Source organism: Neolamprologus multifasciatus, chromosome 17 (assembly GCF_963576455.1).
Source record: "Neolamprologus multifasciatus chromosome 17, fNeoMul1.2, whole genome shotgun sequence".
Lineage (NCBI taxonomy): Eukaryota > Metazoa > Chordata > Actinopteri > Cichliformes > Cichlidae > Neolamprologus > Neolamprologus multifasciatus.
In genome coordinates, this window is record NC_140455.1 from 570,435 (window position 1) to 594,504 (window position 24,070).

At 42.2% G+C, this 24,070-nt stretch overlaps 3 protein-coding genes across 3 annotated transcripts in view; 1 reads left to right on the forward strand and 2 right to left on the reverse strand.

Moving 5' to 3' along the window:
• The window catches only part of slc13a4 (solute carrier family 13 member 4), a 37,287-nt gene extending 15,420 nt beyond the window's left edge, over positions 1-21,867 (forward strand). Inside the window, exons 9-17 of the mRNA XM_085136994.1 lie at positions 5,408-5,527; positions 5,769-5,870; positions 6,094-6,195; positions 7,398-7,504; positions 7,801-7,922; positions 8,183-8,344; positions 9,618-9,755; positions 9,925-10,170; positions 19,358-21,867. Coding sequence (XP_084993120.1) covers positions 5,408-5,527; positions 5,769-5,870; positions 6,094-6,195; positions 7,398-7,504; positions 7,801-7,922; positions 8,183-8,344; positions 9,618-9,755; positions 9,925-10,062 — 991 coding nt within the window. The 3' untranslated portion in view covers positions 10,063-10,170; positions 19,358-21,867. The remainder of the gene's footprint in view (positions 1-5,407; positions 5,528-5,768; positions 5,871-6,093; positions 6,196-7,397; positions 7,505-7,800; positions 7,923-8,182; positions 8,345-9,617; positions 9,756-9,924; positions 10,171-19,357) is intronic.
• On the reverse strand, positions 10,180-19,358 carry LOC146498633 (uncharacterized). The gene has a single exon (XM_085136996.1). It carries the CDS (start codon positions 12,432-12,434, stop codon positions 10,920-10,922), a length of 1,515 nt encoding a protein of 504 aa, XP_084993122.1. The 5' UTR covers positions 12,435-19,358; the 3' UTR covers positions 10,180-10,919.
• Positions 21,868-21,869: 2 nt separating the features above from the next.
• On the reverse strand, positions 21,870-23,717 carry coa6 (cytochrome c oxidase assembly factor 6). Its single transcript, XM_085137006.1, has 3 exons — positions 23,532-23,717; positions 22,760-22,905; positions 21,870-22,545 (listed from the first exon to the last, which is right to left on the reverse strand). Coding segments are annotated over exons 1-3 (246 nt in total). The 5' UTR covers positions 23,533-23,717; the 3' UTR covers positions 21,870-22,446.
• Between the last annotated feature and the right edge of the window lie 353 nt (positions 23,718-24,070).

The following is a 24,070-nucleotide window of genomic DNA, read 5'->3' on the forward strand; positions in this document are numbered from 1 at the left end:
GCTTGGCCTCCAGTAACACTGTAATGACTGCTTCCCTGCATTTGCATAATATCTCTAAAATTAGAAACATCCTGTCTCAGAGTGACGCTGAAAAACTATTCCATGCATTTATTACTTCTAGGCTGGACTACTGTAAATATTCCTGAAAAGCTTTCAGTTCATCCAAAATGCTGCAGAAAGAGTACTGGGAAGGACTAGAAAGAGGAGCAGATTTCTTCCACACTGACTTCTCTTCATTGGCTCTGTCTGTTAAATCCAGAATTGAGTTTAAAATCTTTCTCCTCACATACAATCAGGCTCTGTCTTATCTGTGAAACTCATAGTACTGTATCACCTCAGTAGAGCACTTTGCTCTCAGGTTGCTGGCTTACTTGTGGTTCCTATAATATTGAAAATGGAATGGGAGGGAGAATCTTCAGCTTTCAGGCCCCTCTTCTATGGAAGTTCTGATTCCGGAGATAATCTTTCTCCTTTTTAGTAAAGCTCATAGTTGGGTCTAGATCAGGTATCCCTGAATCCTTCCTTAGTTACCCTGCTGTAGACTTAGGCTGCTAGGTTTTCACTGTTATTGTAGGGTCTTTACCTTACAATATAAAGCACCTTGAGCCAACTATGGTTTGGTGCTATATGAATAAAATTGGATTGAATGGAACTGCAAACATATCATTACTCATAGCTTTCTGAATCAACTCTTTTTATTTTTACCTGATGATTCAGAAATGTAGTATCCTACAACTGAAATCAGGATATTTGGTTTTATTTTTATTTTAAAAGTCAGTTTATGTTGACGTCTCTGACTAATTGCCAACGTTGGCTTGATGTATAATCTCAGTAAACATTTTCCTGATGAGTTTATGGTCTCCAGTCGCTATCTTAATTCACATTGAATACACTGTAATGCTCATTTATGGTCCCCATTAGAGTTAAAAAGGACTATAAAGACAAGTAGAGGCTGGTTACCATAAAGACAAATGATACCCATACAAGATCTAGGTTAAAAAAATCCTGCTAGCAACTTCCATCTTTTATGTACGTCTGTGCTGAACCCTCACATCTTATAACTTTTTCCACTTTTGTCTGCTGATGAAAGGCTGGAAAATTTAGTTCTGTTTTGTACTGACAGGACTGCATCTTTGAATTATTACCCCCTCCACTGTGCGCTTAATTGTTCCCTGTCTCCATTTGTATGTAATTTTGTGGAAATAGAAGCTGGATTTTGTGTTTCAGTGGTGAAAGTTCTGCTCTTATTAAAGATACTCGTGTAAACTGGGTTTCTACTATTTAAACTGTGCAAAGAATCCGGTGTTTCATGGCTCCAGAGCCCTGCCAGCAGACTGTCAGCGTTTTTAAATGTGTCTCTTTAGTAGATCATAAAATTTAACCCAGTACAGGAAATCTTGATGGACACTGACACTGACGTTGTCAACATATTATGATTTTTTTTAATTGCATTAGGTCTTTTTAAAATGCAATTTGCTGTTAAGATGAAATCTTAAAAGCTCTAGAATAGTTTCATACTTTTATTTCATTTATTGTGTTCTTGTTTTTCATAAATGAAACTTTCTATTTGCCTGAAATATCTAATTTTTTTCTCTCTGCTGTTATTTTATATAGAAACTCATGGTTCCCAAAGGTCTATGTTTTCCCTGATTCTTTCTGTCGAGCTATGAGGTTGATGGGTTTTCCCCTCATATTATCTAGGGGATGGGATCTGTAAAATTTGATGCAGATATCTATGATCCTCAGAGGATGACAAGTAGCCCAGTCATTTTCCCATACTTTTTATTGGCTCGCTTTCACTTTTCCATCCACGATGCGAATGCCCGGAGGTCAGAGAAGGCATGGCAGAGTTGTTCGGTCAGCACATACGTGATCACCGTCTTTGCATGTCACCTTTACTCTGCTTAGCGTCGTTACAGAGCAGTGAAGCAAATCAGAGCAAACACACTTTATTACCTATATAGCTTTAAATGAAACAACAGTGGAGACCAACTTGTCTAATAGCTTAAAGTGCACTAATCATAAACTACTGATACACTACACAGATGGCTATTAATGTTGATGATATGGTCTCCTCACAGTTTTCTCAGATTTTCTTTATCTCTGTGGAAAAAGTGGGGAGGTTATCCTCACCTATCCCAGCTGTCACTGGGTGGAATTAGGGTACAGAGATCACCAAGGTTATATAGTTAACTGAAAAAACAACAACATTTGAATTAGCTAAAATAAGAATAAAAACTTAATCTTTGAAAAAAAACAAACAAACAACTGAAACCATTTATGAGCTTGGAAAGCAACAGTGAATGTCATTTAGTTCCACTTGATTCTAGATTCAAAGTATCTCCAAATCTGAGCAACTAACACCTAAACATTCCACATCTGGGACGTCAAACTCATTGTACACGGTGGGCCACTTTGACCGTATCAATCGTATCAGCGAATCAACCCTTTCTGTCAGAATAAAGACATTTCACTCAACATTTAATCCCTGATAACTCTTAATATCAGAAAAAGAAGTCCAGTTTCAACAGTACATTTCAACTTTTCTACATGACAAATGTGTTAAATTAAATAGACGTTCTAGTTAATCACAGAAAATATAGTAAATCTTGAAAAACAAGAACATTTTTGTCATTTTCCTGTGTATCTGTTAGTTTCTTGCAGTATGAATGGCAATGGAGAAGGTTTTGTCAGTAGGGAAACCTGGAAAACTTCTCAAAATACAGTCAAAAGTTCCTAATTTATACACATTTTCCAAAGCCTTCTAGGATTGGAGGAGTTGCTGGGCTAATTCTGGCCCCTGGGCCTTATGTTTGAAACCCCTGTTCTAGATGTATGAACAGTACTACTCTTTAAACATGAATACATTTAATTAGGTGATAAACTTACCTTTCAATAGGTTATCAATAAAGGGTTGTAAATATTAATAGTATATTGCAGAAGTGTATAGCAACTGTGTGGTTAGAGCAGGTCATCTACTACAGTAAGGGGAAGGTTGGTAGTTTGATTCCCCCCTGGATGCTCCAGGCTGCATGCTAAAGTATCCCTGAGTTACTCCTCATATGAGTGTGAGTGTAAACTTAGATGTAGGGCATTAATGGATACTTTTTGGCTGCTCTCTTATCCACAAGGGGGCGCCACACAAGTCCCTCCACACATGTTTTATAGCAAATTTTACGCCAGATACCTTCCTGATGCAGCCCCAAAGGGATTTGCATCTCTTCCCGGGATTGAACTAATATTTTCCACTTGTTAGGTGAATGTGTAAAGATATTACAAAGCTTTATATACAGTGGGGCAAAAAAGTATTTAGTCAGCCACCGATTGTGCAAGTTCCCCCACTTAAAATGATGACAGAGGTCAGTAATTTGCACCAGAGGTACACTTCAACTGTGAGAGACAGAATGTGAAAAAAAAATCCATGAATTCACATGGTAGGATTTGTAAAGAATTTATTCGTAAATCAGGGTGGAAAATAAGTATTTGGTCAATAACAAAAATACAACTCAATACTTTGTAACATAACCTTTGTTGGCAATAACAGAGGTCAAACGTTTACTATAGGTCTTTACCAGGTTTGCACACACAGTAGCTGGTATTTTGGCCCATTCCTCCATGCAGATCTTCTCAAGAGCAGTGATGTTTTGGGGCTGTCGCCGAGCAACACGGACTTTCAACTCCCGCCACAGATTTTCTATGGGGTTGAGGTCTGGAGACTGGCTAGGCCACTCCAGGACTTTCAAATGCTTCTTACGGAGCCACTCCTTTGTTGCCCGGGCGGTGTGTTTTGGATCATTGTCATGTTGGAAGACCCAGCCTCGTTTCATCTTCAAAGTTCTCACTGATGGAAGGAGGTTTTGGCTCAAAATCTCACGATACTTGGCCCCATTCATTCTGTCCTTAACACGGATCAGTCGTCCTGTCCCCTTGGCAGAAAAACAGCCCCATAGCATGATGTTTCCACCCCCATGCTTCACAGTAGGTATGGTGTTCTTGGGATGCAACTCAGTATTCTTCTTCCTCCAAACACGACGAGTTGAGTTTATACCAAAAAGTTCTACTTTGGTTTCATCTGACCACATGACATTGTCCCAATCCTCTGCTGTATCATCCATGTGCTCTCTGGCAAACTTCAGACGGGCCTGGACATGCACTGGCTTCAGCAGCGGAACACGTCTGGCACTGCGGGATTTGATTCCCTGCCGTTGTAGTGTGTTACTGATGGTGACCTTTGTTACTTTGGTCCCAGCTCTCTGCAGGTCATTCACCAGGTCCCCCCGTGTGGTTCTGGGATCTTTGCTCACCGTTCTCATGATCATTTTGACCCCACGGGATGAGATCTTGCGTGGAGCCCCAGATCGAGGGAGATTATCAGTGGTCTTGTATGTCTTCCATTTTCTGATGATTGCTCCCACAGTTGATTTTTTCACACCAAGCTGCTTGCCTATTGTAGATTCACTCTTCCCAGTCTGGTGCAGGTCTACAATTCTTTTCCTGGTGTCCTTCGAAAGCTCTTTGGTCTTGGCCATGGCGGAGTTTGGAGTCTGACTGGTTGAGGCTGTGGACAGGTGTCTTTTATACAGATGATGAGGTCAAACAGGTGCCATTCATACAGGTAACGAGTGGGGGACAGAAAAGCTTCTTACAGAAGACGTTACAGGTCTGTGAGAGCCAGGGATTTTCCTTGTTTGAGGTGACCAAATACTTATTTTCCACCCTGATTTACGAATAAATTCTTTACAAATCCTACCATGTGAATTCATGGATTTTTTTTTCACATTCTGTCTCTCACAGTTGAAGTGTACCTCTGGTGCAAATTACTGACCTCTGTCATCATTTTAAGTGGGGGAACTTGCACAATCGGTGGCTGACTAAATACTTTTTTGCCCCACTGTATAAGGCTGAATATTAGAAAGTGGCATCCTTTCTGGCATGACATGTTGGTTGTCTTCTTTTAAAATAGATAGATGCTGCTGCTTTACTCTGTAACTGCGTTCTGCTCTATAGAAGCTTCTTAAGTGTTTCTTAAGAGAATTTCGGTGACCCATTATGGCTTCTGTCCAGTAGTGTAGTATAACTCTCTGAGCTGTGATAGTCACAGTCTTATCAGTGTGGACAGTCAGCTGTAATGCTGCACAGATAAGTAAATGAGAATGACAACATCTGTCAGTCAAAGCAAACACACGTGACCGAGGCTGGGTCAGTGTGTGTAGCTGATGTGAGTTAATCGGCTATTTTTAAACGTGATAAGGATCCATTTTTATCGGTCTTGACACATGCCGTCACAAGTCATGAGGCTCAGCCCCTAAAGAGCCAGTGTGTAGCAATGCGTATATTACACATTAAAATGAAATGAAGACGACCGATGAGTGTGGTTTAAAGCTGCTGTTTCCAACTGTCTTTCCAGCCGTTATCCAGACGCAAAGGTGATCAACTTTGGCACATGGTTCATCTTCAGCTTCCCCATCGCCATCATCATGCTGGTTCTCACCTGGCTGTGGCTGCACTTCCTTTTCCTCGGCTGCAAGTGAGTGCCCGTTCGAGGATCTTTGTGTGTGTGCTGTGTTGCTAGTTGCTGTGCTAATGGTCACAGGCAGGGGTGTGATTACAGAGGTGGGTCTCCTACTTGCCCACATCTCCATGTTGTCATTATGGACTCATGGTAATCCTTCTGCCTGTATGTTGTTGAGGCTACAGGTTGAAAAGCACAAAGCGACCGTATCAGGTCACCGTGTGGTTGATCTTGTTGTTGCTGTCTGTGTGTTCAGCTTCAGAGAAACCTGCTCACTCAGTAAGAAACGCAAAACCAGGAGAGAGATGCTGTCAGAGAGGAGGATCCACGAGGAGTACGCGAAGCTGGGACCCATCAGGTGTGTGCCAGAGCTGAAACGATGCAAAATAATTTCCCGAAATTCCAACTCTGATGTCAACTCTTCCACTTTTTATGTATATTTAAAGGACTAAGTTCACCTGTGTGTAAATATAAGCTATGCATTTGCATCTTACTCACGAGCCCAGACGTGACATTTTGTCCCCATCGTGTTGTCACTCATGTAATTGTTGCTGACGTGATTTTGTGGATTGTGTGTGCAGCTACCCAGAGGTGGTGACAGGTGTTTTCTTCATCCTGATGACACTGCTGTGGTTCACCAGAGAACCTGGCTTTGTGCCCGGCTGGACGTCGCTCTTTGAAAAGTAAGTACTGATAATGTTGCGCCGGATCACCACAAACGTTCAGAAGTGTTAGTGGTCAGACACTTTAGGGAAGCACTGGTTCTCCGTAACAAATACACACCCTGTCACATAGAGTAGGTGTAAATTAGGGGTTGGTTGTAGCTCAGGCGGTAGAGCAGGTCATCTACTGATTGGAAGGTTGGTGGTTTGATTCCTGGCTTCCCCTAGTCTGCATGCCAAATATCCTTGGGCAAGATATTAACCCCAAATTGCTCTCCGATGCATCCATCGGAGTATGAATGTGTATGAATGTTACTTAGAAAGCACTTAGAACAATGTGCTTGTGCAAATGGGTGAATGCACAAGTTGTGTAAAGCGCTTTGAGTGCTCAGAAGAGTAGAAAAGCGCTATATAAGAACCATTTACCATTTACCATAATAGACACTTAGTAAGGAGTGCTTATGCTCTGTTCATACAACATATTTTTGATTTTTAGCCTCTGTTAGAGTACTTTTGCATTATTTGGTACTCAAAAGAGTCCTTTTAGCTGTTTCTCCCTGCATTTTATCGACTATAAAGAATATCTCAGTGACATCATACAGAGCTAGGACTTGTAAAGGTCAGTGTTATACTGAGATAGAAAGTAAGGAAAAGCACGATAGGTCCCTTTTAAAGCATACACAAAATATTTTACATTAGACTTCATGACATCTAAAATAATAAAAATAAATACAAGTAGTTTAATAAGACTTTCAATTCAATTCAATTTTATTTATATAGCGCCAAATCACAACAAAGGTCGCCTCAAGGCGCTTCATAGATACAGAGAAAAAACCCAACAATCATATGACCCCCTATGAGCAAGCACTTTGGCGACAGTGGGAAGGAAAAACTCCCTTTTAACAGGAAGAAACCTCCGGCAGAACCAGGCTCAGGGAGGAGCGGGGCCATCTGCTGCGACCGGTTGGGGTGAGAGAAGGAAGACAGGATAAAAGACATGCTGTGGAAGAGAGACAGAGATTAATAACAGATATGATTCAATGCAGAGAGGTCTGTTAACACATAGTGAGTGAGAAAGGTGACTGGAAAGGAAAAACTCAATGCATCATGGGAATCCCCCGGCAGCCTACATCTATTGCAGCATAACTAAGGGAGGATTCAGGGTCACCTTTGAGACACTTTGTGTCTGTTTTATATCTGTGTATTCTTAATTTCTCTCTCAGGAAAGGCTACAGGACTGATGCAACGGTGTCTGTTCTTCTGGGCTTCCTCCTCTTCCTCATCCCTGCCCGGCGGCCCTTCTCTTCCTCCTCTTGCTGTAAAAACTCAGGTCAGGAACAAGCACTCGAGCACCTTTGGGTTGTCTCATCAGGGCCCCATTTGGTGGCTTTAAAACATATTGAATAATAAAAAAAGGGCTCAGTGATGTTGTTCAGCTAGCTTCGATAACATTCGTATACTACCTCAGATTATTTTAACAGCACATTACAGATGTTGTGAGCCATTCATTTGAGATTTGGTGAAATAAATGACTTCTCAAGTGTTTGTCAACCACAAGTATTACATGATATTATTCCCCCAGATCCTGCTCTATTGACATTTTTTTCTGTCAATTTAAAATATTAGATGATGATTCAGAGTCTGACCCACTGGCTCCCATGATCACCTGGAAGGACTTCCAGAGACTCATGCCGTGGGAGATCGTCATCCTAGTTGGTGGAGGCTATGCACTGGCAGCGGGCTGCAAGGTACTACGAATATATGTCTGTATTTACTTGTATTACTCTACTGCTCTGGCATCATAGCATCTGAGTAATCTGAATCTGCGATCCATTTTCACCATTATAAATTTCTTGATTACTTTGATGGAGTTAATGTGATTTCAACATGTATCTACAAGAGACTGTAGCTATAAAAGAGAAGAATCATTTCACATGTTATTACATTAGGTAATGGTGGGGATATGAACAGCATGTAGAAAGCTGATTAATGTTGCGTGTGTGCGTAGGTGTCCGGCCTGTCAGTGTGGATTGGCAGACAGCTGGAGCCCATGAGTGGTCTTCCTCCCTGGGCGGTCACCCTGTTAGCCTGCCTGCTGGTTTCTGCGGTCACCGAGTTCGCCTCCAACCCGGCAACTCTCACCGTCTTCCTGCCCATCCTGTCTGCGCTGGTACGACATATTCTCTTTCATATCGCAACACCTGTTCCTCATTAATGATCATAAAAATTTCATAAATCCTTAAAAACACTCACATAAATGACCTGGAGGATATTCAGTCTAACAGGTCTGCGCTAATGTGCTGCTTGAAAATACTTTTTCATTTTTAAACCGTGCTAATTACTTCTGATGTGGGCCACGAATTTGAATAATCTTTACCAGGTGGCCTGAATAGTTCTGGTTACATAACCGTTACATAAGTGTGTGCGTGTAACAGTGCAAACAATGTAAAGCTTGAGGTAAGTGGCACTGATTGTGAGGCCGGGTTCTGTTTTTATATACATATAGATATATAAAACAACCTGTGTTATTTACACTCTTATACTATACTGGGATAGAAGCACAAACACATGTAAGAGTAGGGCAAAAATATTTGTGCATCTGCACATTCTGACCCTTTTACTCAGAAACCCCCCCAAAAAACTGCTGTATTGGCAATAATCTATTTTAGCTGTCAGTGGTGACGTTTTCTCACCAGTATGTCACAAGCCATTTTATTGCAGAATGGCGCCTGTTCCTCGTGCACTTACTCATAAAGTGCACATCAAGGCTCTTTTTATTTCGCAGCAGGTGCCATATTACTTCACCTCTATCCAGTTGTTAACTGATGACGTATGAACCCTGCTTCCGGCTCCAAACTACACTGCATTCATTAAGGCTAAAGTCTTTTTTAACATGTTTTAATGAGTTTTGTGTTCTTTGTAATCTCAACCGGCCCTTAAAATATAGTCAGTGATGTCTGTTGGCCTCTCTGGGTTTTTATTACCACTCTTGTTGCATGTTTTAAAGCTCAGTTAAAAAAAAAAAAAAAACTAACTAAAATGCTTACCATTGTAACAGCAGATAAAATTGTACAACATGTGCAATTTTTTTAATTTTTCCCCACATTGCAAAACTATGACATCATAGCGACAGGATGGGTCAGTTGTGACGTTAATACCAGACGAACATTTTTATGATTATATTATGTGAAAATGTTGTTTTTTTAAAAGTGTCATATCAACTTCTGTAGCAGTTGGTAACTCTGACTTTCTCTTTCTCCCGTTTGTTCATTTTTTCTTTATCATCCTCTTTCTTTTATCTTCCCTCCTTCTACATTTTTCTGAGTTATCTATAACCTCTGTACCCCCAACCATTTCACCTCTCCTCTTCCCTCTTGTCTTTTTTCTTCACTACTCTCTCTTTACCCCCTTTGTTCTTCTTCATGGCGTACTTCTCTGTCCAGTCGGAGACTCTGCACATCAACCCCCTCCACACTTTGATCCCTTCCACCATGTGCGTGTCATTTGGGGTCATGCTTCCAGTGGGGAACCCCCCCAACGCCATCGTCTTCAGTTACGGCCACGTGCAGATCAGGGACATGGTACGACACACAAACACACACTCACTGTCCCACAATCTTCTTGCACCTGCAGAATCAAAAGATTTTAGCGAACAGCGTATCCGATTCGAGGCTCTTTTTATTTCGTACTATGTGGCAAACAGAAACTCTTGATGCTTACTGAAGTAATTTTTCTCCTCCTCATCTCCAGGTCAAAGCAGGTTTTGGGGTGAATCTGATTGGCGTGGCGGTGGTAATGTTGGCCATCACCACCTGGGGGGTTCCACTCTTCAATCTGACTGAGTTCCCAGCCTGGGCACTGGCCAGGAATGTCACTGGGAGCTTATAACTAACAGTGGGCAGGTGCTGGCGGTACAAAGCGGGGATGAACTCAAAAACAGATGAGGAAGAGACTGGGCAAGTGTTGCGATTGCTCAGAATTATACTGATTAAACAGGCTGATAGGTTTGTAGCTTAAACCTATTCGCTGGAACGTTAAGGACAATTTGCTACACAGCAAAAAGCAAGACACAAGACACCAAAGTTCTTCGTGTTACTCATGCATGAGGGAGACCTGCCTGGAGCCAAGTGTCGTTCCACCACTTGACCTCCGTCAGACTCTCAGCCAGGTTCCCCATAGCACTCCTTTTATTGTGGTTACATGAATATGCATAGGGTCATTAACATATAACATCTTACATAGGTATACATGTGAACAAAGAATACTGTGTGTGTGTGTGTGTGTGTGTGTGTGTGTGTGTGTGTGTGTGTGTGTGTGTGTGTGTGTGGGGTCAGAGTGTGACCCCATAAATGACCTCCCTAAACCTACTGGTCTGGAAAGTCCAGCAGTTCATCTAAACAAAAGGCACTCAGACTAAAACAGATATAGCTACGTTTATCCTACCATAAAACAATAAAACAATGTACGACCTTTTCCCATGCTCCCAGGATGTCGGTGTAGATTCCAGAACACTCTGGAATGCGCACCAAGCCTTTGCAGCCTCCTAAAGATCACACATCCTATCACTACACAATTGATTATACATCTCTAAGCATATATGGTTAAATATTTCCTAATACAAATGACAATAATAAAATCTAAACCTATCATCACCACCCTGTATTGTCATTTTTTAAGGCTATACGGCGTATATATATATCTTCAGCTCTACACCACTTGTCAACATTTTCAGTGCAGGCTTCATTTCATACAAACATATTAGCCTTAACATCCATATCACTCTGCTGCAACAGTATGTAATTGGTAAAGGTGTTAGCAATCATTTTATTCACCATCGATCTTACACATGGCAAAATGCAACCTGTAAACAAGCAAAGCAACGCCAATAATGTAAGAATGGGAGTCAAAAACTTTAAGAACAAATTCCACCATGGTCCAGATGTCAACCAGGCTATCCAGCCTTTTGACGCGTCTCCTCCTGATGTGTGGTCCGCCACATATTTCTGCAGAGCAGTTAAGTTCTGCAGTGCCTCATAGATGTCTCCTCCAGTCGTATATCCATCTGGGATAAACGTACAACACGTCTCTCCAATCAGCTTACACACTCCTCCTTGTGATGCTGTTATCAAGTCCAGGGTCAGCCTGTTCTGCAGTACCATCGTTCTGATGGCCTTTTGCTCCTCCGCTAAGACTGTTCCCAATGTCTTAGTGAGATTAATGTGTCGCAGTAGGGCATACCGGTTGATCTCCACATGATCCCGCACCTCTGCAACTCCGATGTTTGGGATCAAACTTTGGAAGAATTTAGCTCCTCCACTCCAAATGCGGAATTCTCGCGGCACTCCAGTGTCTACTGTCACTCCAAAAAAGTTCGGTGAGGCTATATCCACCTCACGCTTCCGTCGGTTGTTAGGGTGATGTTCAACTCTGTCCATGAAGAAGACATGATCCGATAACTTCACTAAAGCACACAATCCTCCCCATCCCTCAGGGAGTGATAGATAGGCTTTATGTCCACACAGAAAATACCAATCAGCCAAAACTCTTGTTCCTTTACTGCTCGGCACCGTCCTTGCACATCCTGTCCACTTCTGACTTTTTGCTTTTACTGGTATTCTGTAAGCCAGGTTGAACTTGCATTCAGTCCTCCTCGATGTCAAGTTCTCAGCACACTTCGCACTAGTCAAGCATTTCATACACCTGCTCTCATTCTCTGGAGGGCAGTAGGTGTATATGTATCCACATAAGCGAAGCGGCAGCTCCCCCACTGACAGTGATCCATTGTTCATCACACACAACGGCAGGTGAGCTGTGTTCAGCTTGTTCAGCAATATTATGTCTGGCAGTGGGTCTGATACTTGAGGCCAGGCCAATAAGTCAGTTTGCCCGGAACAATTCACGTTTAGAAGTGGCGACTTACTCCAGGTGATGTTCAGAGGTGTACTATAGTTGGCCTTGGACCAGAGGACTCTGTTGCCAGGATGAGTTGCTAAGCCCAACAGACACCAACTCCTGTCCTCTGGTATGCTATACGGCCACAGTCCAGATGTATATGCCGATAACGGCATATGAGCACACACATAGCAGTCTGTCCTATTGTTCAAGTGAGCAGTTGTATTCATAAACTGCCACCAAAAGTTTGTAGAATAGCCATGAGGGTATTGGGTGTGGTTTCCTTGGACATACAGGGTCTCCACAGCTGACCAAGATGACATCAAAGCCATCACACTCAGCAGGGTAGACAACACTTTACCAGCCATTCTGATGAGTACCTGTGGCTCAGTTGATTTCTTCACCGGATTGAGACGAGGGGCCCTGGAGGCTTTCCCCCCCCTTTGTACCCGGTCTTCCTGCCACTTACTCCGAGCTGGCCTGGATGTGTGTCACCTTTTTGCAGTGGCTTTGGTGTATCCAGGTGGGTCGTTCTGCGATCTTCACAGCTGTTGGTGTTGTCAGCAGAGCCTGGTATGGTCCGTCCCACCGTGGCTTCGACCAGCACTTCCTCTTTATGACCTTTATCAGCACCCAGTCCCCTGGCTTCAGACGTTCTTCCTGTACAGAAACAGAATCATCTGGCAGATCATTTGCACTCATGACTTCTTTGCTTTTCAGCATTTTAATCATCCAGTCTGCTAGTGTGTTTTCTTCTTCTGCTTTATCATTATCATTACAAAACACTGGAACTCTAAATGGCCTGCCATATATTATTTCAAAAGGCGTTAGGCCATTATCAGTTGGCGTGATCCTCATATACATTTTCACTAGCTCAATGCAGTCTACCCATGTTCTGCCTGTTTCCTCCATTGTTTTCCTGAGTCTCAGCTTTACTGTGCCATTAGTCCTTTCAACCAGCCCTGCACTTTGTGGGTGGTATGAGCAGTGGTTTTTCAGCGTTATCCCCAGATGTTGTGACATTTTCTCAATCACTTCATTCACAAAATGAGGACCATTGTCACTGTAAATAGTTTGGGGGATCCCATGCTCTGGGATCACATTTTTGCATATCGCTTTAGCCACTGAAATAGCATCTGCTTTCTTAGTGGGGACAATTTCTACCCACTTTGAGAACGGGCACACAATTACCAGGCAGTACCTGTAGGTGTTACAGTTAGACAACTCAATGAAATCCATATGGATTACTTCAAATGGGTAGCTGGGTCTAGGAAACCTTCCTCTTTTAGGTCTGAGGTTTCCCTGAGCATTATGTTTACAACATATCAAACATGCTTTACAAAAATGTTTGGAATAAGCATTGAATCCCAGTGTGAAAAACTGCCGTTCGACAGCTGCTAACATCCCGGCTGTTGAGACATGGCAAAGCCCATGGCTCAAAATTGCAGCAGTCCTATATAAGTTTTTAGGCAATATGGGTTTATCACAAAGATAGTAGACATCACCTCGCAGGCTTGCTCCTTTAGTGAGCCACAGCTGCTTCTCAGCTGGAGGTGAGTGTGACTGCATGTCTGCTAACACATCATGTGTGATGGGCATAGTTTGCTCCTGAGATGCCAGAATATGAACCCCATGTGTTCCAAGGGCCGCTTCCTTTGCAATTTTATCTGCAAAGGCGTTGCCTAGTACAATGGGGTCAGTGCCACGTGTGTGTGCTGCACACTTACAAACCGCAACTTTACTAGGCAGTAAAACTGCTTTCAACAGGGCCTGCAAAAGTGTCGCATGCTCCACAGGTTTCCCTGTTGATGTTGTCATGCCTCGTCTTGACCACTGAGCGGCAAAGAAATGGAGTGTGGCGTATGCATACTGACTGTCTGTATATATAGTCACTACCTGCCCCTCAGCTGCTTTGCAGGCTTCCGTCAAAGCCACTATCTCAGCCGCTTGGGCAGACATGGAATGTGATAACTGCCCAGCACGGATGACCTGCACATCATCCACAACAGCAAAGCCCGTTTTAGTCTTTCCCTCTGCTGTTTTAAAACTGGAACCATCAACAAACCAAACCTTGCCCTCAGTGAGTGGTATGTCCGTTAAATCACTTCTAGGTTTACACTGTGTTTCTACATGCTCACTACACACATGTGGTGTACCCTCCTCTTCTGTGGGCAACAGTGTAGAGGGATTCAAAGTTGTACACCGCTTAATAGTTATGTGTGGCTGGGAGAGCAACAGTGACATTAAAGACAAGTGTCTTGCAGGTGACAAGAATGTCATTTTGGTCTGCAGCAATAAAACATCCACCTCATGTGGAACTAGCAGGGTCAAAGGGTGAAACAAAACAATTTCACCAGAACACTTTACGGCTTCAGCGGCTGCACACACAGAACGCACACAGTGAGGTAAGGCACAAGCCACTGGATCCAGCCTCTTAGAATAATAAGCTACTGGCTTCATTCCACCTCCACATTCTTGTGCTAACATGGATGTCATAAAATGCCCTTTACAGTCAACAGTTTGAACAAAAGGCTTGTTATAATCTGGAAGTCCCAGAACCGATGCTCCTGTCAGCATCTGTTTCAGCATGCACAGAGCTTGCTCCCCCTCAGGGGTCCAACTTAAACTTTCTGACATAGCTAAAGGTTTACTGTACATCATATCTAACAATGGCTGCGCAATTTCAGAGTAATGGGGCATCCACGATCGACAGAAATTTAGCAACCCTAGGAATTGCATCATGTGTTTCTTTGTCACTGGCCTAGGTGCTGCCAAGATAGCTGTTTTCCTCTCTGGGTGTATGCTTTTCCCTGCTGCACTAAGCAGATGTCCTAAAAATTTCACTTCTGTCTTCACCCACTGTAGCTTTGAAAGTGAGGCCTTGTTACCTGTCTCAGCTAAGTGAGTCAGCAATGCCAATGATATATCTTTACAGTTCTTCTCTGAATTGGATGCAATTAAAATGTCATCGACATATACCAACATCTGTGAATGTGATGGAATCACAAAATCAGACAGACAATTTGTAATATTCTGTGTGAAAATTGTAGGACTGTCACAAAAACCTTGCGGCAATCTGGTGTATGTGTATTTTTTGCCTTGATACGTGAAACCAAACCAGCCTTGTGAATTCTCATGTACTGGTATGGAGAAGAAAGCATTACTTAAATCTACCACAGTGAAGTGTGTCTTGTCTGGCTTAAGCTGATTTAACAAGGTGTGGGGGTCGGGGACGCATGGAGCTATACTCTCCACTGCCTGATTTACAGCTCTTAAATCTTGAATCATGCGCCACGACTGTGAATCAGCCTTTCTAACTGGGAAGATGGGTGTGTTACATACTGCTTGTGGAGCTTCAACTAGTATCCCTGCTTTAATCATATCCTCTATTACTGGTTTAATGCCTTCCACTGCATCAGGCTTCAAGGGATATTGTTTCACTCTTGGCCTAAAAGACGTTTTGGGCTTTATTACTACTGGACTCGCTGTTGTTATTAGCCCCACATCAGTCTTCCCAGTAGACCAGAGCTTCTCTGGGACCTGTTTAAGCTCCGGGTGATCTTTGACATCTATAACATATCATTCTGCTGTGTCATTCTCACCCCCCTTTAAATGTGTTTGAGGTGTAGTATGTGTCACCCATCCCAGCTTTTTACGAAAGATGCTGTGGTGCACGTCTGTCTCCCAACCCCCTCCAGCTTGCTGCCACATTCCAACACTCTCCCCCTGTCTCACCAAAGATGCTAAGTCTGTCCACTCAGCTATGCCACTCTTTGTCAGTGAAATATGTGGTGTTTGCCCTGTAAAAAGTTGTTGTGCAGCTTCAGAAAGGATAACACTACATCCAGTCATGGTTTCACCATCAGTATATATTGCCTTTATGGTGATTCTCTGTGGCCCTAATTTCAGCACTTTATCTGTGTAGGCCTCATCAGGCCCAGGCATAGTCTTAAATCTCAGTGTGACATGCAAGTCTTCTGGTGGCTGTATGTCATGGTTAGTTGTCAACATTTCTTCAGCTGCAGCTAACAGTTTACAGTTTATTTGATCAGGTCTGGAGGCCGACAGGTCAAGTGTCCAGTAATAATGCAAATCCCCACTGTCCTCATGAACCATTGTCTCAGCAGTTTCTCCTTTTCCTGCAGCTATCATCCCAATGGATGTTGGAATTATTGAAATTCCAAGTTTCATCATCATATCTCTTCCCAAGAGGTTCACCGGACAAGTTGGGCACATTACAACTGAACTCTGAGCTGCCTCTCCTGTGGTAGGATCTCTAATCCACACTGGTTTAGAGATTCTATGCTGATTTAACTGACCATTTGCAGACTTCACATAAATTGTGCCATTTGAAGGATCAACTCCTGACACATGATCTTTTAAAACAGTTTTATCTGCACCTGAATCACACAGAAATTGAACAGTTTTGCCTTGCACAGTTAATGTGCGAACTGGTTTTACTTCTTTTCCTGACAGATTTAACAATACTTCAGTCAAATCTAGAGTCTGAAACACAGGCTGTTGTAAATTCTGGCAAGCTAAGGGATCATTTGTACATGTATGTGTGTTAGCAGTGTCAACAGGTGCTAGTCATTTATTATAATAAGGGTTTCTTGGATCAGGGCGTTTATACTCTTCAGGCATGCGTTCAGGACACTCCCTTGCATGATGGCCCATTTCTCTACATTTATAGCATTTATCAAATCTCTTATCCCGTTTCTCTTTAGGGCCCCAATTCCTTCTACTTCTCTCACCTCCGCCTCTATTTCTTCCCCGACTGAACTGTCCCTGGAAAAAGATTTCATCCACTAAGAAGGCAGCGGCCTCAGAGCTTTGTGACTTCTTTTTTTTATTTTTAATGACTTCCTGTGCATGGCGGGCCCAGTTCATGCATTCAACGGACCCGTCAGTGTTATGACTAACATTTTGTTTTCTGATGAAATCAGCAATGGGTGAATGAAAGCCATTCATCAAAGCATGTTTTAACTGCTGCTGATATGGGCTGGCCTTCTCTGCACTCTCTTCAAGGCCGCTATGTTCTTTGAAAACTTCCTCTAATCTCGCCCTGAACTCATGAACATCCTCTCCTGCTTTCTGAATGCATTGGGCGATTTTGTTGTAATCTACAGAAGCTTTAAAGGTATTTCTAAGACGCTCATAAACCCCATCAACTTGGCCTCTTAAATTTGCATGGCCATAGGGTAGGACGGTATTACCATCCCTCCCTGTGTAGGTGCCTCGCACCCGAGTCCAATTATATGTGAGACACTTCCTAAAAGTGGCTTCTGTTTCCTGACCGTTTAAGCGGTACGAGGAGCAGAGTTGCTTGTGTCGGGCGATAAATTCATCAACATTAGTCAACGGGTTTCCTAAACCTTTACATGCCTCTGCACATTCAGATTCAGTCCATGGCCTGTAAACACAAATAACACGGCTTTGGTCATTTTCAACACCAAAATGGGGGTTCGCGACCTCCACCATGGGAAAGGTATCATGCAAAGGGTAGGCAGGCATACCAGCTGCACTCGCCTCATCCCTTTTAGTTTTGGATCTAGTTCCATAAGGGCTTAAATATTTTGCTGCGGCATCCCCAAACTCCTGCCGTACTCTATCCTCCTCCTCTCTCTCTCTGTTCTCCTGCTCCTGCTTTTCTTCCTCCTCTCTGGCCTCTCTCTCCCTCTCTAATGCTGCTCTACGCTGTTGGTCCCTTAACGTCAGTACCACTGAAGTAGACCGCACCGTCTCATCTTCAGGTTTCACAACTAATGCCTGCAAAGCTGCTCTCTTCACGTTCGCTGCCTCCTGTCTTTTCTGCGCCTGCTCTAACCACAGTTTAGCGGACGCCAGTTGTAACTCTCTCTCCTGTTTCAATTTCCCTTTTGCACAAGCTGCCTTTACTGTCAACTGGTCTACTAACATTTGACATTGTCCTACAACCAATTTACCTTCAAAATCATATTTTTTGCGCCAATGTCCTAAATACTTTGCGCTGCCGGGAGCGAATTTCATCATAAACTTCTCGTCACCCTCTGACACACTCTTGGTTGCTTGGGAACCCATAATAACAACAGCTGCTGGCGTCACAGACCACGTGTTCTGTTCCGCACGCACTCACACAAACACACTCACACAACAACAACAAAAATTAGGCCTATCGTCTCAACGCAGTCTCACACAGTGGCTGCGCGCTTTGCCTCACACAGTGGCAAAGACTTACATAGCAGTGATCACGCGCTTTATCGCACACAGTGATAAAGACTTCCAACGCAACCTCACACAGTGGATGCGTGCTTTGCCGCACACAGTGGCAAAGAATAGTCGCACACAGTGACTACACACTTTATCGCACACAGTGATAAAGACTTTAGAACTCAGCCTCACACAGTGGCTAAGAGTTTTCACATACCTACTTGGTGTTGCTTATTGTGAGTAGCATCAGTCCCGAATCCCATCAATCGTCATCCATCGAGGAGAAAAAAACAGACGGCTAATCCACCGGCCCGATGACGAATTCTCACGCCTCGGGACTTTGCTGCAGGACCTCTATAAGTCCTGGCTGACGTCAGTCTGTCAGTGTGTCTCTTTTCCCCTCGGTGAATGTCGACTCCAGGGCTCCGGCTCTCGAAGGACCAATTAATGATAGGTTTGTAGCTTAAACCTATTCGCTGGAACGTTAAGGACAATTTGCTACACAGCAAAAAGCAAGACACAAGACACCAAAGTTCTTCGTGTTACTCATGCATGAGGGAGACCTGCCTGGAGCCAAGTGTCGTTCCACCACTTGACCTCCGTCAGACTCTCAGCCAGGTTCCCCATAGCACTCCTTTTATTGTGGTTACATGAATATGCATAGGGTCATTAACATATAACATCTTACATAGGTATACATGTGAACAAAGAATACTGTGTGTGTGTGTGTGTGTGTGTGTGTGTGTGTGTGTGTGTGTGTGTGTGTGTGTGTGTGTGGGGTCAGAGTGTGACCCCATAAATGACCTCCCTAAACCTACTGGTCTGGAAAGTCCAGCAGTTCATCTAAACAAAAGGCACTCAGACTAAAACAGATATAGCTACGTTTATCCTACCATAAAACAATAAAACAATGTACGACCTTTTCCCATGCTCCCAGGATGTCGGTGTAGATTCCAGAACACTCTGGAATGCGCACCAAGCCTTTGCAGCCTCCTAAAGATCACACATCCTATCACTACACAATTGATTATACATCTCTAAGCATATATGGTTAAATATTTCCTAATACAAATGACAATAATAAAATCTAAACCTATCACAGGCCTTAAAAGAAGAACATGGATGTGGTGAGAAGGAGAAGAAGTGGAGAAACAACCCTCACCAGCTGCTTAGATATACTATTATATACTGGCCATACTGGTGTGTTACAAGGAATGTTAAACGCCTTTGGCCACTGGGGGACATTAAACTCCAACTGAAACCTTTAAAAATCAAGAACTGATTTAGTTTTTTTGATTTATAGTAGAAGAAAAATGATAAGTTTTACAGTAAACCTGAAATACATTTTCAGATCTACAACATCCTTTTATTTCCCTGTTTTTAGATAGAAATAAGCTACTTATGGCCACTGTAGACAAGTCTCTTTTTATTGCATGTTTGCTGAACTTAAACATTTCCAATGAAATATACTTTTTACAACTAAATTGAACACATTTCAGCATTTCTGGAAAAAAATCAGTCTTGTCTTTCGTGTAAGAGGGAAGAAGTGGCTGCTGGATTAAAGCGAGATGAATGCATGAAAAGAGAAATCTACCGTGGCTGCCAGTGTACTGTATATGTAGAGCTACTGTACTTTTTACGTTGAACACCGTGGGCCTTCATTACACATTTCATGCACATTCTTACCAAAGTTTCTGAAGCTGCTTTTGTGTCCTAAAATGCTGTGAACGTTACAATTCTTGTTGCTACATGTTACTCGAATGCTGCAGTGCCTTTTACAGTGCCTTGTGTTAATGAATTTACACGCTACAATTTTAACATGACCTACTATCAAACGTCTTACCCCAACAGTGTTCATGTCTTCCTGTGATGTCAAAGCACACTCCACCCTCATCCTCACCCTGGTTGCGGTAGATTTAGTCAGTTTTGCTTAGGAAGATTCATAAAATGAGTAATGTGCACCTGGCAGCCATAACAGGAGCAGCTCAAATGGTAAATACTAAATAAGGGGGCTTCCTTTAGCATATCTAGAGATGCCCTGGTGGTGACCAGTCGGCAACCCCCTGGGACCCACCGCTAGGAAAAATATTCCCTGACTCCACCAGCCATCTGGCAAATAAAAGTGTGACTCCTGGTGTATCATAGACATGATACGTGAGTTTCTGAAATGTCTTACATCATCAGTGTGACCCCCCCCCCCCCCCCCCCCAAATTGTAAAGAAATTGCACAGTACATTTTTAAGCGAAAAAAGAAAAATCTGATGTAGCAAATATGACACAATTTAAATCTCAGATATTCAAATGATTATTTTATGAATTAACAATAATTGTCAGAAGGTTCAATAAACTCCATTTTCAAAAAATCAGGTTAAGGTGCCCTTTAAAGTGTCAGTTTTAATGTTACCTCAGAAGACCAGCTGGAAGCACAGGACCACGGTTCTTTTACTTCCACGAAGGCCAAGGAAAAATGATCAGAAAGGCATAAAAGTTGGTTTTTTTTGTGACTACTCGACTGCAACCAGCCGTTTTACCTTTCTCCTTCAATCATATAACATAACGAAGTTTAGAAAAGATGTCTTTACGCTAAAGACTTGAGCTGCCTTCAGTTACTTTTTGCTCGACCTATGCCAGAACTTTCTTTTCCTAATCGCAGAAGCTTATAGACCAACTCTGGTCATTACCCAGTGAACCCAGCAGGGTGTTTTGGATCCTACGAACAAACCCTTTGTCTCTGCGCTCCTGATTTACATTCATGTCACATGTTGAAAGGATCTAGAAATTTTTAAAGGTAGATCAAGTCAAACAAGATAATTTACCTACTTATTGAAGTATGAGCTTTAACTGTGGCGCTCACGTTAGTCAAACACTAACAAAGGATCTTTATGAAATACAGAAAGCTTTTTTAGTAACTGCAAAAAAATTGGTTTCACGAAATCGTTCACTTGTCGCACCATAGCGTGACCGCTTTTTGTACTTTTTCATTGTCTCCTGGGAGGAGCAACATTTCTCCTGGCATGTAAAGAAAAAAAATGAAATGCCACTGTGGGAGGCTGCAGACTTCCTCTGGGTACTGGTTCTTTAATGCAGCACGCAAAGAAAGCATTTAAGGAAAAGACTGTGCAAGCAAGGAGTGGAAGGGTGTAGTAGTTTGTTCAATCAACTGTCAAATCACAAAAAAGGTTTGCACAAAACACTCACTGTACTGTGCAAAAATGTAAAATATATGCCTTTATATATTTGTACACAGATTTTAAGTGTCATTAGTCACTTTTTTTTTTATATCACGGCATTGTAAGTACAGTATGGGCCTTTAGCGTAGCCTCAATCAGAAGCATGTCTTTTTCTTGTGTAATTTATTCACTTCTCCTGAAGGTTTCGTACATCTCAGTTGTGTTACAGCAGTGACCTTTGACCCAGGGGCCACGCTCTTCTGTAAATACTTTAAAGACTTGTAATATAAGCATACTATGTCCTTGCCTGTTTCAAATGAGCTGTAACATTTTTAAATTTTGGTTGACCCTGATAGTGCATTCATATCCAGCCACAACACAACCTAGGAGTCAAGATGATCCAATATTACTTCATGTGCAACAATAAAACCACTAAAACCACTCTGTTTTGATTTATTCTTGAACGACACAATTCAAGCTTTTAAGATTTTCAAAAAATGAGAGTAAAGAGTTTAAATCTCCACTATCAGATCAGCTCTTATTTGCAAATCACATATTTTTAAGAAAAACACCAGAACAGATTCTCTGTTCTGCTCAGAGAAATACAGACGTGTTAGGGAAAAAAATTGTTTTGCTTGAACAGAACCACAGAAACATTAATATTGGACAGTGTTATGATAACTAATGGCAGCAGGTTGAATGTGAGACTTCAGAATTCCAGCAGGAGGTAACGATACTAAAATCTGTCCAAAATGACACGTTACTTTGAGGTGAAATCCTACTGGACTCCATAACTCTGGACTCTTTAGCATTTCTGGGGATGGAAGATATGAAGATTTTCAAACAGGTCCCTTGTGCTGCCAGTTGTATTTCCTAAAGCAGCCTTTATTTTTTAAAAATAAATAACATTATTAGTATGATCTTCACGCACTCTGTCTAGCCACAAGCTCCTGTCCAAGTCCTGCACCTCAGCAAACCCAGGCCAGCTTGCAGCTCTTGACGGTTTCCAGTCAAGTAGTGATTAGGATGCCCCCTGGGGGCCTTCAGCAGGTGTGAATCCCTCTGTCTGCATCTTCGCCTTGTATTTCAGGAAGTCTCTCCTTTTGGTAAAATACTTCACCTGCAGGGGAGAATGAAAAGGAGCAAGAAGCTACTAAAGGCTGACAATCTTGTTGCTGCTTAGGTTCTTTAAAATGTTCTCTAAATGTCTACATTTAACTTAAAGCTTCCAAAATTGTCCAATAAACACTGTCAGCTGCTCATCTGTGACACTACTATCGACACTATCTGCAACCCTAACTTCGACCATTAATAAAAAAGATGGGATATTTTACCCACTGGGCCGGGCATTTGGCCTCAAATTCGCTCTGGAACCTCTGGCACGATGCAACATTGTCATCATTATCATCCAAACACTTCCAGAGATGGTCTCTGGCGTCCCAGCAGGTCTTCCTTTCTGCTGAGTTTGGAGCTGTCATCACTGCCCCAAACACAAAGAGAAAATTAATCATCAATAAAACAGAAATTTTAATAGCTAATGACTTAGCACAGGTAAACTGTTAAAATATAACAGTTTCTCTACCACAGAAATCTATTCTAGTCAGGAAAGTCCCCTCATCCATATAACAGTTAATCTAAGCTTTGTATATACAGTTGGGTAAACTTTACCTTCACATATTGTCAACTTTCTGTGTTCACACTGAGAAAACAGCCTCAAAAAGAACTTGCACATCTTCTAAGCCTGCTTTAATACCAGACTGCAACCTTACACAACAGGTGCTGTGGCAAAAAGTCAGACAACAATTAATTTCCGGTATTTGCCAAAAATGACTATATTTCATCTGTTGTAAATGACTGGACTAACTGATTGGATATAATGTGGGTGAAAATACAAAGAGTCATAAAAATACTTGCAAAGTAGATAATTTCTTTATTTTTTATATATAACACCTTTATAACTCCTCTTGAATACAGTTTATTTACCAATATAAGCAAACATATTAGGCACTAAAAAAGCAGAGAAATATTAGAAATGACTTTTGTGGCACAATACCGGTAGCTGCCACACCAACTTCATCTGTATAAACTTAGCTAAACGTCACTCACTGAATAAAAACGCGGAAACCTCTCAGAGCACGTCTCCCTTCAGTCTCCCGCGTTCACTCCATAAAGCCCGACAACCCGCACAGAGCTACTTGTACTCCACAAACGACAGACTTTTGTAACCTGCTCGGGTGTTTGTAGCATAGAGCAAAGTGAAGGACGCTCAGAGGCGCTTCCTTGTCGCGCCGTGATGACGTTTGGACGTGCCTACTAAAATGTACCAGGTGATGGCGCCATTGTTAAACGAAAGAAGCGCGAGGACGACAGGTTTTGAAGGTGGTTTTTTTTTTTGTATATTAATGTAATATTAAGTAATTCATCCGTTTAATTAAATTGTATTTTTTAACTGTGTTGTTTGTGAGGCAGGTTTTGTCAGGGTGGTATGACATCTCTCTCTCTATATATATATATATATTACAGGACGGTATTTCCTAAAGGAAGCAACATGTGAGGGAGTGATTGATAGCAAATTTTCCACTGACAGCATTTATTTTTCTATTCTATCCACTGTAAAACGTTCACATCTTTTTAATATTTTTATT